The sequence below is a fragment of the Molossus molossus genome, unplaced genomic scaffold, assembly GCF_014108415.1.
Source record: "Molossus molossus isolate mMolMol1 unplaced genomic scaffold, mMolMol1.p scaffold_m16_p_8, whole genome shotgun sequence".
NCBI lineage: Eukaryota > Metazoa > Chordata > Mammalia > Chiroptera > Molossidae > Molossus > Molossus molossus.
This window is the reverse complement of record NW_023425402.1, coordinates 39023685-39042634: the sequence shown is the minus strand read 5'-3', so window position 1 is coordinate 39042634 and position 18950 is coordinate 39023685. Positions and strand designations below refer to the sequence as shown.

The 18950-nt window shown below is 38.5% G+C and overlaps 1 protein-coding gene across 2 annotated transcripts in view; it reads left to right on the top strand.

The window, feature by feature from the left end:
• FILIP1 (filamin A interacting protein 1) overlaps positions 1 to 13637 on the top strand; it is a 201132-nt gene extending 187495 nt beyond the window's left edge. The window contains exons 6-7 of one of the 2 annotated variants that reach the window (XM_036248428.1): positions 336 to 559; positions 13469 to 13637. In XM_036248428.1, coding sequence (XP_036104321.1) covers positions 336 to 542 — 207 coding nt within the window. In that variant the 3' untranslated portion in view covers positions 543 to 559; positions 13469 to 13637. Of the gene's footprint in view, positions 1 to 335; positions 1188 to 13468 lie in introns of those variants that run through there. The other variant, XM_036248427.1, reaches the window with a different exon arrangement.
• The last annotated feature ends 5313 nt before the right edge of the window (positions 13638 to 18950 follow it).

Here is an 18950-nt window from a genome sequence, read left to right as displayed (position 1 = left end):
AGATGCAGATAATTTGGGGGGCACGAGGAAGAAGACCCGAGTTAATGCTAGGTGGCATGTGTTTTCCCTGTGAAGTAGGAGACCAGGTCATCTTCAGGAAGGATAGGGGAGGTAGGATAGGAGCTTGAGAAGGGAAGGGAGTTTGGCATTGATGTTTTAGGAGAGGAGAAAAGGAGACAATCAGAGTGGATTAGATTCCCACTTCACGTTTCTAACGATGGTTTTACCTGGGGCGGGGTCGCCTGTGGCAAGAGTCCTGCTCCGGGTCAGAGTGATGGCTCAGCCAAAGGAAAACTCACCAGCGTGTCCTTTGTGTTTCGTATTTTGTCTTACAGTCAGGACAAGACGGGTCATCCCAGCGGCCTGCACCCACCCGCATTCCTATGTCAAAAGGTATGAAAGCAGGAAAGCCAGTAGTGGCAGCCCCAGGAGCAGGAAATCTGACCAAATTCGAGCCTCGAGCCGAGACTCAGTCTATGAAAATAGAGCTGAAGAAATCTGCAGCCGGCAGCGCGACCTCTCTTGGAGGGGGGAAGGGCTGAGGGCAGTGGCGGAGGGGGTATGTTGTGCAGATGCTACTGCTCCAGTGAAAACAAACCTTCGCCTGTTCGTGCCAACTCCTTCCATGTACTAATTTAAGTTTTAAACATCTTGTTTATAAAATAATCTACTAATAGCCACGTGTCTTTCCTATTTTGTAAATTTGTTTTGATGCGGGGGGGGGGGGGGGGGGGAACAGAACTAACCAGCAAGACTACTGTTTGCCGTGTGCTTGGTGGAGGACGCGGGGCCTGAGGCAGGGCCTGGCGTCTAGTCCCAGTTTTGCTTCTAGAAAATGAACCCATCCATTAGCCCATCTGAACCTCACTTTCTCTGTGGATGAGATATGGGAGCTGAGTAACATCCTCTCCAAAGCCTCCCATATTTCTTCACTGTAAATCAAATTTAATAGGCCTTATTCCACAATAATTCTTTCTTCAAAAATTCCATTATGAAATAGGAAGTAGTTTAACAACTGTCATTTGCCTTGATCAAATCCCGAATTTGCTTCATGTGCTGGAAGAAACATCTAGTTATCACAGGGCCTGCATCCCTAAAGTTTTGGAAAAAAACAAAAGCCTCTGAGATGATTTCAGGACAATATTTGAATGTGAAATAAAGTGGAAATGAAATATGGAATCCTAAAATAGAGTTTTACTTATTTGTGTGTGTCTGTGTGTATCGGAGAGGTTTTGGCCATCTCCAAAACATTCCCAGAGTTTCATAGACAATGATTTTAGGGCCATTAATGTCAGACTCCTGCTCTCTTCAAGTGCGCAATTGATTTAAATCGTGGAGCAGCCGGAACAGAGCTGCCAAAGGCCCTTTATGGCTCAGCGGAGGTTGTAATGGGTAGGAAATAGCAGAAAGTAAATTCTGATCCGTTAATGCCAAGAAGAAAAAAATGACGTCATGCATAGCTTAATTGAATTGAAATATTTTCCTCAGTTAACTGTGGACTTTACTTGCAAATATAAAACCAATGTGTGTGCGCGTGTGTGTGTATGTGTGTGGAGAGAATTGGATTATTATTACTGTCATTTTTACTTGTGTTTGTATCATTTTGATTAATTTTAAGCATGTCATAATCAGCATGAAACAGTGTGTGAGTGCAAAATGCCAGTTGTCTTTTTGAGGAGACTAACCATGTTAAAGTGGATACTGCATCAGAGTCAAATAACCACCAATGAGCTCAAGGCTGATAACCTGTAGCACAGCATATGAGGTCTTATGTAGGCAGTACTTTGTCAAGACTTTTGAGTCAGTGGGGTGAACTTTACAAAAATACAATAGCTACAAAGTTACATGTTATTTTTCCACATTTGAATTGTGAGGACTCTATCTGGATAGACCCTGCTCTTGATACTTGGGGCGGGGAGGAGGGGGAGATTTTTTAAAAACCTCACATACGTTTAGTTTTTTAGCCCTTGATTCATCATGCTTCATGATAAATAGACTCTTCTCTAAGTTCTTTTCACACCAGATTTCCTATCCCTTGCAGAACTTGGACTTGAATTACGCACGACGGTGGTAGGTGCCTCACGGTATCCACATGCGCTTTAATCCGATCTCTGTTGTCTATGGATCGCCAGCTCTCAGCATATGTATTTAAAATGTTGAGCAACCACGAAAAACATGTCATAATAATAGAGTTTCAAGGTAGAAAAACAGACAGACTAAGAATGAAGGTTTTATGAAATATGACTTTAAACAAGTTTAAATAAGAGATGGTTTCGTTTCGAATACCGATGTGTATTTTCTTAAAAGGGAATGGTCCCCCTTTTGAAAAGTGGTCACAATCCTTTTCAAAGGCAAGGACGTTCACTGGCATTTAGGGTATTTAGTGTTATTGTACCATAACATACTGTATTTAAGCAACTGAAGGTGTCAAAACTGTGAAAGGCTGCGTTCCTTTGGACTTTACCTGCCATTTTCCAGTGACTTTTATCATAATCTTGTTGTCACTGTTGCTGTTTTTGCTTTTACCTGCACACACCATGCTTACATCATTTCTGCCTGGAAGTCCATCCCATCTGCAGGGAGCGTGCTCCGAAAAAGGCTTAGCAGTGGAGTGCATGTACAGGATGTTTATACATCTGGACCTTGGAACATAGCCACTTGCAAAGTACAACTACTAAGAAAACTTGGCAGAACAACACATACTCACTTTTCAGAAATGACAAAGAGTAACCGCCATGGTAGTTTTTCTTTGTAATTTTAGAACCAACTCTACATTTATTGGATAGCTTTGTTCTAAACCACATATTAGAAATGGAATCCACTGGGGATAGGAGGTGGAGGATTAAAAGCACTCCGACTCCAGCTTCCATTTGTGAGTATAATGATTTTAAGGTGCAGTTTAATGTGCTTTTATAACAGTGAATGGGATTAAAAGGTTAGTCTTTTGCCTGTCCTGGAACATAGCATTGCTGTAAAATAAAAACGGTCTCACCAGGGCTGCTGTGTATAGCTGCTGCTTAGGTCCCACCTGGGGAGCAGAGGGGGGATGTGCTATTTCCCCAGATTTCCATGTGCCCCCCGCCCCCGGAGGACATGCAGGGCACATCCGCACGGTTGCACAGGAGGCCCTGGTATTCCCTTCCTGAGACTAATCTGTATGTGCTGACCATTTAGCACGCATGATACCAGAAATGTTTCTTCTGTATGAGGCATGGCCCTTAGCGTATTTATCATTTCTTGAAAATGGCCTTCTTGTCTAAGTCACGGAGTCATTCTGTTGCTACTGGCATTTTTATCAGATTTGCAGGAAGGACAAGTTAATTCATGACAATTGGGCTCTAGAGATTTTAGTGTCTTCATTAAGGTTACAGTGTTACCATACCTCTTACTTGAATATCTTCAGGAAGAGTATGAAGAAACAGCTTTTATGTGTTGTGTGGGAAGAGTGTAATTTCAGGGAAATGGAAACACATCCAAGAATGTAAAATGGACAGAGATTGGAATTTTTTGTTCCCTCATGGCTTCAGAACACTGGGGAAAGAGTGAGACTTTCCTGATTGGAAAACCCCCGGGATGCTAGATCGGAAGAGCACAGTTATGTGGGAGGTCGCAGGGCAGAGAGAGAAAGGACGAGGTAACAGGGTGGCCACAGAGTGTTTCCCCATAAACAAGAATGTACTCCCCAGCCCAGACGAAGGCTAGTGTTTACCTCCTACCTCCTCCTCCAGGGTCTCCTCAGAGGTTAGCTCCTCCATCTCTGCTCTTTCAACTTCTTCCCACTTGTCACCACCACACAGGATGCAAATATGCTCTGGCCCCTTCCACTGCATAGTGACACTTTCTCCAGCTGTGTCTGCACTATAGCCTCTGCCCTGTCTCCCTCCTGCCAAGTGAAGCCATTGACAGCACTCGAACTTTTATGCCTCCACTTCTATACTTTCCATTTATTCTTTAATTACTTTTTGTGCTTGTTAAAGTAGTTTGTATACATAGTTGAAATATCAGCTAGTGCTTGCCCTGGCCTGCGTGGCTCAGATGGTTGAGCATTGTCCCATGCACCAGGAGGTCTAAATATCATCAGCCAGTGAGTGCTAAAAGACAATGAAAACATCTGCTCCTTACCTCACTCTCCTTTGTCCTAAGTTTTGCTCCCTGGAGAAAATCATTTCTAACTCTTAGCTCTTTCTTCTGGTATATATCTCCATATTTCTAAATGATATGCTTGTACTCTGACTTTTTATTCATCAATTTTAGATAGTATTTTTTTAAAGTCCTCACCTGAGGATATTTTTCCATTTATATTGAGAGAGAGGGAGAAAAAGAAGGAGAGAGAGTGAGAGAGAAACACATCGATTGGTTGCCTCCTGTTTGACCGAACCCCAACCGAGGTAAGTGCCCTTGACTGGAATCAAACCTTTGGTCTAAGGGCTGACGCTCTAACCACTGAGCAAACCACCCAGGGCTAGATAGTATTTTTTGTCTTTCCATTATTGTTTTGGTGGTTGAGGATTTAGTCCTCTCACGTGTCCCATCTCTCCCCTTTCACCATTCTCCCAATATGATTTTATCGCACAATTTTTTTTAAATCCTCACCTGAGGATTATGTTCTATTGATTTTTAGAGAGAGAGGAAAGGAGAGAAAAAGAGAAAGAGAGGAACACTGATGTGAGAGAGAACATTGATTGGTTGCCTCCTGTACGCACCCCGACCGGGGATCCAACCTGAAAACTATGTATGTACCAACCAGAAATCGAAACCACATCGTTTTTGGGTGCATGAGACAGTTCTGCAACTGACTGAGCCACCCAGCCAGGGCCACACATTTTTAGTTATTTTAAAAATATTTTTCTTTATTGACTTTAGAGAGAGAGGAAGGGAGAGGGAGAGGGAGAGAGAGAGAAAAGGACATTGATGAGAGAGAACATCAATGGCAGGGCCACACATTTTAAAAAAATCAGTCTGCACTTGTATGTTTATGTATTAATATGTTTCCAGTGCAAATGTAAATACTGTTTCTTGTTGAGTAAAGTACTAAGATTGTGTTTCCTTCTTCTTATCACTTTTCCTTTTTTTAGGAGTAATTGCTTTAATTTTCCATCTGCTTGGTTTTCTATGTATCAATCTTTATTTTTTCCCAAATGCTCCAATTGATCTGCCAAACACCTACCAAACCCTGAAACACATCAGTTTCGTATGTTTCCCTGGAGGCCTTCTAGCTCAGTCCTCTGCTTCCCTCCTCAGCCTGGACGGCTTGTCCCCTAGGCCTGCGGCACAGTTGCTGTCCTTCTGTCCACGCGCCTATGTTAAAGCCTGTTTTCTGGGTTTCTCATCTTCTACTTCCTTTGCTGAACCGTCGCAATCTATCTATCTGTCTGTCATCTATTATCATGATCTCTCTGTCTGTCTGTCTACCTATTTATTGAAGTATATCTTCCAGTGGTTTCTACAGAGAAAATCCTTCAGTAACTCCCCTGGGGCAGGCTACCTACATTCTGGGAATAGATCAGGGGAGGGGAGATGGAGGATCTCGTACTTCAGTGCGTCAGCTTTCCCACTTCCCTGTATTTAGTCTGCACTGCCTATTGTTTACCGAGGTCCAGAAATTCTTACGTTGCTTTTTCAGAAAATAAACTTTTAGTCTCTGGTAAAGGTGAAAACAGAGTGAGGTTATGTTCTTCTCCCTCTGTGACCGACATCTACTCTCCTTTTGGTTTTCCTTTGAGCTCTCAGACTACCCTGCCTCAGTCTCCCTTGGTGGCTTTTCGTTTTACTCATATGTCCTAAGGATTGTTGTCTCTGTTTTACGCATACGTCCTAAGGATTGTTGTCTCTGTTTTACGCATGCGTCCTAAGGATTGTGGTCTCTGTTTTACGCATACGTCCTAAGGATTGTGGTCTCTGTTTTACGCATACGTCCTAAGGATTGTGGTCTCTGTTTTACGCATACGTCCTAAGGATTGTTGTCTCTGTTTTACGCATGCGTCCTAAGGATTGTGGTCTCTGTTTTACGCATACGTCCTAAGGATTGTTGTCTCTGTCACGAGTGGTTTTCCTGCACTAGGAGCTGGTTCTTGCTGTTGTGTGCACTCCCATGGCTTCAGTTATCACCGATCTGCTGAAAACTACCAAACTGCTATCTCCAACTCAAAGCATTTTCAGCGCCTCCATCCCTCTTCCAAGTCTTCTCCCCTTATTATTCTCCACCTCAGCAGGGGTGTCCTGATTCCCCCAATCACCCAAGGTAGCAACCTGGCAGCTATTTTAGGCTCCCCCTTCTTCCTCACCCATCAGGTAGACTTGTTCAGCAAGTCTCTCATGTTCTAACCCCCAGACACTTCAAGCAGCCGAACCTGCATCTCCATTTCACCCACCACTGCCTGAGTTGTGGTTTTAAATACTTCTCATCTGAATTTTTCTCATACTCTCCTAACTGGGTTCATAGTCTCCAGCCTGAAAACTCTCTGATTCATTTTTCATTCAAAAAATTTTTTTTATTGTTGAGAGTATTACACATGTCCCCCATTCCTCCCCGCCTTTGCCCCCTTCCACCCAGCTCCCACCCCCACCCCAGGCCTTCACTGCACTATTGTCTGTGTCCACGGGCTCTGCATATATGCATATACGTTCTTTGGATAACCTCTTCCTGCCCTCCCCTCCCCACTTCCCTCTGAGATCTGTCAGTCTGTTCCTGCTTCCATGTCTCTGGACTATTTTGTTTGTCAGTTTATTTTGTTCATTAGATCCCACATATAAGTGAGATCATGTGATATTTATCTTTCTCTTACTGGCTTATTTTGCAAAGTGCAAGTTGATTAGATCACACCTCTATTTGAAAACCCTGCAAAGGTTCATCATCACCATAGAATATAATGCCAGCTGCTTGGTATGGCACTCAAGGCTCTCGGTGCTCGCTCTACCTCCCCAGTCTTGTGAGCATCCCTCCCTTCCCCTTGCCTGGACTCCTGCTGCCCAGGCCCCAGGAATGGCTTGCACAGCAGGCCAGGCACCTTTCCTTGATTTGATCAACTTATTCCCTTTCCCTGGATTGCCCCTTCTCCTACCTTCCTTCTGGTGGTTGTGTCCTGCTATGTTCAAAGTTTCTTTTAAAAACATTGCCTCTGCTAGGGAGACAAACCATAATTTCAGAAACTACCCTGGGGTTTAAAGCTTGTCCATTGCTGTAAAAACATGGCACTTACTGTAGAAAAAGAAAAGCAGCCGCTGAAGGATGGCTGAACGTTGGGGAAGGAAGAGGCGTTCTTGCTTCCCCCCTTTGCTGGCCATGCAAGCCCGTGGGAACGACGTGGAGGGTGCCGGCAAACCACGTGTGAGAATGCAGAAGTAAGAGAGACAGCAGAATTAGAGGAAATCAGGTCTGGCCAACGTGGAGCGTGTACTTCGATTTCCTTCCAGAGGCCACATGGCGGTAACGAATGCCAAGCAGACAAGGGTCTGGGACTGGGGAGTTCTTGCCTCTGAAGCCATCACTCGTGTGGAGAACTAGGGGGCCTGAGAGCCTATAGTGAAGTATAAACATACTTGAATGAGGAGCACAGACAACACCTCAGGGAAGAACAAGGTTCGGGGATTTGTCATGCTCTTTAGATTCATGAAGGATCCTCCCTAAGAGCCAGAGAGGCTCTCATTTAGGAGGACCAAACACCACCACCAGTAAGCAGGATGTAGATTTAGACTAGATATCAAGGCAAACCTCCAGAAAAAGTGGGATGTTGAACAATGGACTAGATACCTGGGATAGGACTGAAAACCAGGAGACCAGAGTAAGGCTGTCTAACCTGTGGCAAATCACCTCACATTGGTTTGGTTTAGCACTGAGCATTTCTCCTTATACTCATAATATGATATGCTTCACCATTGCTTAGCAAGCAACTTAAAGGATTCTGCCATAATGCTTTTCCTAAGAACTAATGGTTAATTGCTTATCTGGTAGAAGTAGCTGTGGTGTCTCTACTTGTACTAATGTGTGATGAACAGAATTCCAAAGTCACGGGCTGATTAGAGCTGAACCAGATTTTAGAGCTCAAGAAGATAATTATCTCTATTAGTAAAGTTTAAAACAAAAACAAAACAAGAAACACTCCAAGGCTTAAAGATGTCTATCTCATTAATGATGAAGCCAGGTCTTCAGTTTCTCTCAGTACATTATTCATTATTTCATATGAAACTACTTCAAGTGAGCAAAGTATATATTCATTCATACATTGACTAAAACACCAATACTCATTGGGCCAAAATAATATTGTCAAAGGATTTTGAGATATGGAGATATCTACATAGAATTCTGTGTCAAAGTTCTCATAACAGCACTTACTTGATGTATATTGTTGTCCTTATCTTAAAAGCACAATGTCCTTTTCAATTTTCATGCCTAATGTTATTTTCCATGCTGTTTCGTGGCCAGCCATGTGCTTAGTACAAACCAGGCATTTAGCATTTGTTTCCAAAAAGGTAGAACCTGAGCACACTTGGCTGAAATATTGACCTATTTTTCCACCATTTAGTTTAGTTTTTTATAGTTAATGTTCTATGTAGGAGAGCCAGTTCCAATTTGCTTGTATGTGGGAAACAGTAATGTATGTGAGCGATAAGGATTAGCTTGCCTGAAAAAGAAACTACCAGCCGTAACTGTGATTATTGGTAACTTGTACAACCTGGGGAGGTAAGGGGATGATTTGGACTGATGATGGAGTGAGAAATGTTTTGAAAGGAAGCAAATAAACCATTAGGTGGCTGAGAAACCCCAAGAGAATTTATATTATCTGGTTGAAGAGTTTCCTGAAGAAAATGACAGCACTGATTAACGGAAGTATTTTTAATTAGCTGAGCTGAATCCAAAAGAAGGACCAGGTCCAAGTCAACAGAGGAAGTTTATTGGACTTCCTATTTAAAACAGATGTTTTATCAGAACTCTGATTAATTTCTGAATGTGATCATAACAGGACTGAATGCTGAAGCAGTTTATTAAAATAAGAATCCTAAAAGTAAACAATGTGTAAGCATTCCTATAGGTACAGAATGTAGCACATTTTTGTAGGTGGATAAAATACCTTGAAGGCAGCAAGTTCAAAGCTGGAGTTTGGTAGCTGGTGGACAGGAAGACGGGCACAGCCCTAAGCTGTGCCTTGCAGAGCCCTTGGGGAGTAGGGAGCTGTGGGACATGGGAAGCAGGCCATAAACCAGATAAGCTGATGCACAATTCAGGAGAAAATGTTTTCTGGAACTTGGTATGCAGTTTCTTGTGGATGAAGTAGCTAGCCCTCCTTTGCTGGTACAAAAAGACCTGCAGCCCTGACCAGTTTGGCTCAGTGGTTAGAGTGTCAGCCTGCGGTCCAGAGAGACCCGGGTTCGGTTCCCGCTAAGGGCACATACCTCGGTTGCAGTTTGTCCCCAGCCCTGGTTGGGTTGTGTAGGTGGCAGCCACTCGATGTATCCCTTTCACGTTGATGTTTCTCTCTCTCTTCCTCTCTCTCCCTCCCACTCTATCTGAACAAAATATCAAAAAATGTCCTTGGGTGAGGATAAAAAAAAAAAAAAGTCCTGCAGTAAACTGAACTTCTGCTATGTTTTTTCTTTGTGTGTGAACTTAGAGGCTCTCTATTAAAGTGATCTGGTCTCATTTACTAGCGTAGATTTTTAAAATTCAGAGCTCATGTGTTCCCTTGCAGAGAGTTTGGCAGAGCATAAACATGTGCATTGCTTGGGAGGAGGACAATGACTTTCCAAGGAGTATATCTTTCTTATTCCATGGCCAAGGAGCTCCCCTGGGAGGAATCAGAACTCTAATTTGTTGCCAGGTTACTCCACTCTAATGCTCAAGAGGCAGTCTCCCCCAAATTTCTCTCCAAATCCCTTCTTGCATCTCATCATCTGGCTGGCCAGTAGTTTTGAGATACCACCCAAGGAGGATGAATACTCAGTGAGTTCAGAAGTCAACTGTAGTTAATAATTGATAATCTGTTAAACTTGCTTTCCATGGAAGTTATATTAGCTAGTGTAATAAAAGAATTAATTCATAAATTACATCGTTTTACAATATATCATAATAGCAAATAATGTATTTAATGTGTTACCTGAAGTTCCTTAAGGAAAAAACAAGATAATACTTGAAAGAAACATATAGAAGAAAATGTCATTTAGTGCTTTTGGTAAACTGCTAATGTCGAAAATATATAAAAATCCAATCTCAACATGTGTATATGTTAACTAAAGTTTAGTGTTTTTTTTCTTCTTCCCATTAGAAAAAAGAAAATGTTATTAAATGTCTGCATTTCAAAAGGCCCCAAATTTAAGTGCTTTGCTAGTTTGAGTTTGTTGATAGAGGTTGACTATGGCCTTTGGTCTCATCTGCCTCTACAGATTATGAGTACCAGAAAAATGGCATCTGTAAAAAAAATTATTACAGCCCTGGCCGGTTTAGCTCAGCAGTTGGAGCGGTGGCCTGCGGACCAGAGAGTCCCAGGTTCGGTTACGCTAGGGGCATGTACCAAAACAAACAAACAAACAAAATTATTACAGAATTATACTTATTATTTAGGTCACTTTAGAGGACCCAAATGACCTACTGGGTCTTAGTCTGAGATTAAGTGAAGACAGAGTAGGAGATGGACTAAGATTTGCTCATTGACTTTGTAAATTCAATAAAATTTATGACATTATTGTACTAAATCATAAAAAAAGGAAGAGACTTGGGAATTCTTTTTTTCTTTTTTTAACACAGATAATGTCATTAATTCCCAAAGCTGCACCATCCCCCTAACCCTGGTTACCATGGATCCCATATACATCAGATAATTTGGTTGTGTAATGAGTCACCTCAAAATTTAATGGTTTAAAACAACATTAAAATTTTTTTTCTCACAATTTTGTGTAGTGGCTGGGTGATTTTTATCTCAGTTTATAGATTTGGGGGAAACACAGATGATAAGCAAACATAGATTTAATAAATATGTTTAATAAGTTTAAATTAATGGAGGCACTATCTTATAATTATTGTCTCACTATCTCTAGAAACAAGATGAAATATGTCTCTAAAGCAAAATAATTTAAGCTTTTTAACATTTATGTTAAAACTTTATTTAAAAGCTTATAAACATAAATCTTAAATACTATCTTTTATTATTAAAGTAGAATTTTTAAAAACTCCATTTATGATTGTCAAGTATTTCTGAGACAGTCTTTTTTTTTTAATTCTCACCCGAGGATATTTTTCCATGTATCTTCAGATAGAGTGGGAGGGAGGGAGTTGGGGGGAGAGAGAGAAAGAGAGAGAGAGAGAAAGAGAGAGAGAGGGAGAGAGGTGAGAGACACACTGATTGGTTGCCTCCCACCCGACCCTGACCAGGGCCAGTACTAAACTGCAACCAAGGCACGTGCTCTTGACCAGAATCAAACCCTCAACTCTTTGGTCCAAGGCTGACGGTCTAACCACTGAGCAAACTGGCCAGGGCTCTGAGACAGTGTTTTTAATAACACAATCTGATCAATAGCATTAGTATATAAGCTATACATAAATGACCAGTTTGCTAATTGAAATATAATAATAAAATGTAATGGTCCACCCAAGAAATTCTTTTATGTATATATGGACCCTTTTCTCATATGTATTTTTTCTAAGTGCTAATTCTGAAAAGCTATTATTATTATGGAAATTAAAAATGCTAGGATTAAGAGAAGGCAATTCTATGAATTTAGAGGTTTGCACTCAAGGTGAGAGAAGATGGCATTATAGTAACACAAAAGATTAGCACCACAAGGGACTTTAGAGATGACCTCCAATACTCTTATTTTGTAGTGAGGAAACAAAGGCACAATCATTCTGAATTACATCTACAGTAAGAACAATTCTGGATTTCACTCTTTTAAAATTATGTTTTCTATGCTTTTTTAAAAGAGGAAAATGGAGAAGATGCTTTAATTCTATTAGGGAGATTTGAGAACTATGTATTTTTACTCTTAGAAAACTACTACAGAAATTTTTTAAAAAGCGTCGAGTGGGAAATAGCATTTTAATCTTAGTGATTTTTACTACATAATATTTTAATTTGTGTTTTTAGTTTTTGCCTGAAGATTCTGATATACTTTTAGGCATTAAAATTTATAAAGCTAGAATAATTTTCCAATGAAAAAAATGTGAGATAATTTTTGAAGGTTTCTGGTATAGTAAAAAATCATATGCATGTCTTAGAAACTTTACAAAAACTTCATATTTAAATATTATTAAATATAAAACATTTACATATTTCATTTTGTTTTCTTATCTGTTTTATCCCAAATTTAATTTGAAATGTGGAGGGAAGGAAAGGAAATATCTCCCCCTAGTGGTCAGTTAATCAAACAAATTATGAAACATTTTGTTTTTGACAAAAGATGTACCCAATGAACCTAATTACCATGACCCTATAGGCCTATGATATAATGTGCTTTATTTAATGCTTACTTAGATATTAATTACCTACATAAAAATAAAATAAAACTAGTATTTAAAATTAAAGTAAAAATAATAAGTAGGAATTTTCTCATCCTATTGATAAACTCTGACGTTATTTTCTACACTTACACTGCCATATGTGACAGGGAGGTAATACATTTTTCAGGCAGAGAAAACATTTGAAGCCTAATTATTTCTTTCCTCTGCTTTTTATAATCTCAGCAATGACAAGACTCTCTCATTTTGCTCACCAATATAGTTCCATGCTTAGCACAGTGATGGGCCCGTGCTTGTGCCTCAATAAACAATCCTTGAATAATAGGATGAAAAAAAAATATACATGTTCATGAAGGCGTATAGATTAAGATAAAATGAAAATCAATAAATATAAACATTACCCATAGAATGGCTGGTACTGTTCTAATTGCTATCTCAATCTATTTCTTTTATTTACTTTTATAATAAGAATGAGTTTCGATTTAAAAGCATATATGGAATAATGCAAAAAGAAACAGTCAAGAGACAAAAGTAAGTTATCTGTGTTTATTAACTTCTTAATAATTGATGATGAATATTTCCCTATTAAAACTCAAATTCACACATATGAAAAAAATAAGTTAAAAGTATATGAACATTGTTCAGAATAGAGAGAGTACAGCTGGGAGAGTCATTTCTAGGAAATAGTCTGGTTTCCCACTATGGGACTTGTACGTAGTAATGACTGTTCTTCATGTTTAGTTCTTTGCTTGAGTAAAATTGATCTAATATTGTTAGAATATTACACATGGTTTCTGAAAAGCTGTAAGAATTTTGGAGGGAAGGCACCTATGCCAATACAAAGATGTTACCCAAGAGCAGTAAAGAACTGCAGGAGAAGCTATTGGGCTCATGTACCTGTTTTGTTTTGTTGTTTAACATCTCTGGGCTTTTAATGAAATGATGTGGTACTGATCCTCACATAAACTTATTAATTTAAGTTTCAGTTTAATTGAAAATGCCGTATCTTTCTTCTCTTTATAGAAAGCATCATCATTCACCAGTTACGTATGAACTCCCGATGAAATGGTAAATCAAGCACATTCTGGGTGTGTGTGCTGCCTCTGAATCCCTGTTGAATGGATAGTATTTCTACAGCTCTCCATCATCACTAAGGTTCTCCATGCTACTGATCACTACTGAAAATAATTTTCTACTTCCAGTGAATTTTTTTTGAGGATATAATATAAAAGCTGAAAATGGCATTGTTGATAATATAAAAATAGGTTGCAAGAGCTATTCAATCTTTGTGTCAAAAGAAATTTCTCTTTCTTTTGCAAAGTTTTCAGGTCCATGGGTACATGCTATGTAATTTATTTTTATAATACACTTTGTAATGTGATTTTTTCCCTAAAGTGTTTCCTTTTTCATAGTCCATGGCACATATTGTCAGTAGAACACATTGTCAGTTCTTCAAAGCATGGGTGTTGGTGCATTAACAACAGTAACCTATAATTATTTTCTTTCATCAATTTGTTATTTCTGAAGGAAAGAATGTACAACACTATATATTTCCTGGGGTAAATTCAAGAGGTAAAACAGAAGCAGGAGCTTCTGGAAGACATTTTATTACTGCTTGTACAATGCTGTGGTTCTGTTCATGGTTCAACACTAACAGATAATGCTCTGATTTAAAGTTTAATTTTAAATACTTAAAGACAGTTTTTAAAGTTGCTCTTTCTAGGGTTCTGTGCCAAAACCCTTGAATGAATTGATTTTCATATGGAACAAGTTAACAAAAGGAGATGTATGAGTTTAACATGTAAGGATTATAGGAACATTTTCAACTGACAGTTCAATTATATTTCTCTTTGCATTATTTTCTTATATGTACAGGACTTACAATAAGGGTTTCAAGCTATTTCTCACAATCTACCTAAACAAAAGCTTGAAAGTAAAAAAAAAAAACAAAAACAAAAAACAAACAAACAAAAAAAACTGACCTAGATAGTATCAGTATCTTTTTAAAAAACTGTAGTAGAAATCCCAAGATAGTTAACTTTTTTCTTATAGATAGGAGTTGGACAGATTTTCAGAAGCACATATAGGTTGGAGAATATATTCTTTAAAGACAAAAAGCACATGCATTATTCAAATGTCGATGTCAGTTAGGTTTATGTGAAAACATGCATCTAAAATCTAATTGAAAGCCTTAATACAGGTTTTTTTAAAAAAGACTTGGTTAATGTGGACATGTTGTCAATAAGGTCTTTAAAAGGTAACTGTAAAGATAAATAAAGATTTGACACATCATTTTCTGAAGGCAGAAATCATCTATCATGTAACTTTACTAAGACTAAAGAAACTATGCTTCCGGGTGTCACAAGGATAAGTAAAAACCACACAAATAATACTGTTGGTCCATTTCTCCAGTCCACAGGTTGTACCCAGGTTATATGCCCAGAGGGGAGTCCACACTGAGTCTCTGAAATAGAACAATTAATGTTGGATTTCCTCCCCTATGTAACTTTGTAAGGCATTAAGGTATACCTTGTGGAATTAACAAATCATAATCAGTAGGTATTATAAATGAAATAACTATTTTATGTAAAAATAGTTTTGATTTTTATAAGTAAAAGAAATGCTACAGTAGGTTTGTCCTAGCTTGAATGATTGTGAATGCATCACACAGGCTGCAAGGGATTTTGATTACTGATTAAGAAAACTAGAGTGTGTTTGTGTGAAGATTTAAAAAATTGTTATGAGTTTTGTTTTCTGCAAATGTTTCTGAACTGTAATGACATTTTCAATTAGGAAGGGGTTTTATTTAGTATTGTTATATTTTTTTCCCTCATGACTAAGTTCACTTTTTGCCAATGTTTATACTTCTGATGGCAAAAATATTCTGATGTATCACAGATTAGCATTTGAAGCAAATAACTTTTTCTCAACTTGTGGGAATTTTATTACACTAATTGTGAAAAGGCTAGAAGATAAGACTATAAATACTCCTTGACTTTAATTTAAACTATTACAAGTAATTTATGTATATTTGGGTCTGAAGTTTTTATTTCTCCTGAGTTTATAATGAAGTTTGGTACTTGCAATGCACAGTGAGGATGATGTTCCAATCAGTCATTTAGATGGACGCTGAGCTTTTCTCTGCCCAATGCTATGAGTAAATCCTGTTTAAACCCAAATGGAATCAGAGTGACAGATGGCTAAAATTAACACAAAACTTAAAAATTGTTTTGAAATAGAACAGAATATTAAAAATTAACAGCAAATAGAAAACAAAGTCATATCTTTATCTAATGAATAAACAAACATGATCATTAATAGTCATATCCCTAGATGGACATCCAATGGAAAAAACTGCCCCTATTGCAAACACCATCCTAGGCTCATATAATTTCTATATCTTTTATTGTAAGTAAATCTTCAATCATCATATGAATGAGAATCAGTTTTGAATGGAATAATTATGTTTTCTGAAGTATGACTATAATCAATGTTTTCAGTTTAAGGCACAACAAACAAATGCATTTTCTACCCTTTTCATTTTGATAAAAGCATTTTTGAGGGTATCTTATACAAAGATTTTTTTCAAGTATTTAATAAAATATTAGGGTTTAATGAAAATAGTGGATAGAGAAAATATTCCAGATGTTAGATGCCTAGAGTATTACAAAATGTGAAGAATTAATTGTATCTTAGGATGACCATTAAAACAAATTCATGGTATGGAATATCAAGCTTAAGCATTAACAGAGACATCAATGATATTGAAATAATTCACAGCTTCTATAAATCAGTAGCAGAGCAAAAGTAAATGGTGTGTCAGACAATGTTTGTGTCTTTTCTCTTTATGCTGTGGTTGATTTTTCCTGGAAATAAAAAATAGAGCAAAGGTAGGGTGAGTCCATACATTTGATGAGCAATAATTCTAAAAATAACAAAAGTACATAATGGAAGTTGAAAAAAACAAACAAGCAAACACAAAAAGGTGTATAAACCCTCTGGACCTCCAGTGCTATGCCTCTGCTAAAAATAGCAACCTAGATATGTGCCCTGACCAGGAATTGAATACCAACATTTTTGGTGCACCAGGCAAAGCTCTAATCAACTGATCCACCTGGCTAGGGCAATATTTTATTTTCTTAAACTTTCAGCATTTTCTTCATACTATACGATGACAAGCATGTTGGTTATATGGAGAAAATGCTGTAGATTATTCATACATTTGAACAGAAATGTTTAGAAGTGCCATGACATGACACATTTTTTATTCTGGTGGGTTTTTGTTTTTTGTTTTGGTTTATGTTATTTGGTTAACTTTACCTTACCATTCACAGATTTTGTTAACAGTGCAGACTTGTATTTATTTAATCCAGATTTGCTTTTAAAAATATCAGATGTTAGCATCCATGATATAAGACGATTACAATGTGATCAGATATTCCTAGAAGTCTTGCAGTTATATATAATGGATTTTCAAAAGCAAAAGAGCACATCAGGAAATTCTGGAGTTACATTCTATTTTCACAGCATTCTCAATTTTCTCGTTTTATTAAGTACATGAGAAGTTTATTTTTCACTACATCCAAGTGAATTTATGAATGTGTACTTGTATTTTACATGAATGTGATATTCTGCTTTCAGTTCATCAGAGGTTTGAAATTATTTAACCAATTAAGAGATTCCCTGTCTTACTTCCAAAGTCAACTTTATCAAAATCTCACCAGAGAATGAGAAAAACAGCAATTGTGATATAAAAGCATTGTGCAATATTCTTTTTTGAGTTGGAACATAATATTCATAAAATTAAAGTCATTTAAAATGAGTATTCCACCTTATTTTAAATTATTTGCTTTAATATAGTTCTCACTTCTGTATTTCATATTTTGTTAAAAATAAGTGTTTTTCACTGTGAATGAGTAGAAACAGTACAGCAGATCAGCCGAAACGAGAGACGCTTTTCCTGAGTTACATCATAGTGTGATTCTTTAGTGAGATGAAAACTGCAAGACACCAAGAGATGGAAACTGGTTTCAGGGTTCCCCTCACCCTTTTATCCTCGCCAAAGGCATTGTCAATACACATTCAAATAGCACTCTACCACTTTCTAAAGGTAGATTACTCAGTGGAGCAAACACGCCTGTCCCCAGCAGTCCATAGCTTAGCCTCTACTGAAGCAGTGGGTAATGGTTTCAGCAAAGTGGGAAGGAGGTGACGGTGGGGTTTGCTCTGACCTCTTTTATTTATCAGCCTGGTGCCAGAAATGGTGGTCAATGGCCAATCCTAATTTATTTTTGTCTTATTTGGGACAAAGGGATGGGTTTCTCCTGTTTACTATTTAAAAATATACATATCAAAAACACAGGCACAGAAGATGTCAAAACGATGCTTGCCAAAGAAGAGTTGCAGATGTTAGATGTCACAAGGCTCTGTGGCCTCTCTTCTTGGAGGAGTGGAGCCCTTCCGTGTGCGTGGTTTACAAGCACTGGCCAAAAATAAAAATAACTAAATAAAAGCACTGGCCAAAAGTCATTGTCTGTTTGTTCCATGACTTCCCAGGAGAATGGGGGTCTCAGGCTTTCCACCGTATTTGCTCAAATGGATTTATTCCCCTGGAATAGAGACACCTTTAATAAGCAACAGACTTTTCCTTTGGGTGGAGAGACTGCAGTAACTTCCCTGGGCCTCGTGCTTGTTGGCAATAGGCACCGATGCACCATAATTTTTTTTTTTTTTTTTTACTGTAATTAAAATCTACTTTTGAAATTTGTATTTAACCCATCCTAAAAAACTGATGAAGGATGTCAAACACTGAGGTCTCCCTTTAATAGGGCCACCCTCAGTGACTGCGTGGTTGCACAGATAATGGCTGGAACTTAGTTCCCTGGAGTTTACAGATAATTTTTAAAAAAGATAATCAGCCCTCCTTTAGTTTCCCCTGGCATCAATCCTAGCATCCCCTCCTCCCCCGCCAGAGATAAGCACCTCTAATGAGAAAATCTGTTTCTCTTCATGAGTCCATTTGTCCCTTTCTGCCTTATATTGACTGGCCTTAGGTGTATAAAGCTATCCCCCCAGCTTGAATGTAAGCGCTTTAAATGCAGGACGTGCGTATTCCGCATAGTGAATACAAGATACTGGGTAAATGCTTGCACAAGGCAACGTAATTCTTTCTAGAGAGAGTCCTTTTCCCACTCTTCTTCCAGCTGTCCTGTCTCATTCCTCTCAGTCTTCATGGACCTTTCCCATGACCACAATCACATCCTCATTTTAGTCTCTCTGGCTCCCAGTGCACATTGCTTTCTCCTTAAGAATAGGCATGTTTTCTGTTTTTAATTTTTTTTTCTTTATTGATTTTTAGAGAGAGAGGAAGGGCGAGGGAGAGTTAGAAACACTGATGAGAGAGGACATTGATTGGCTGCCTCCTGCATGCTCCCCACTGAGGATTTGGCCCACAACCTGGGCATGTGCCCTGATTGGGAATCAAACCAGCAACCTCTTGGTGCAT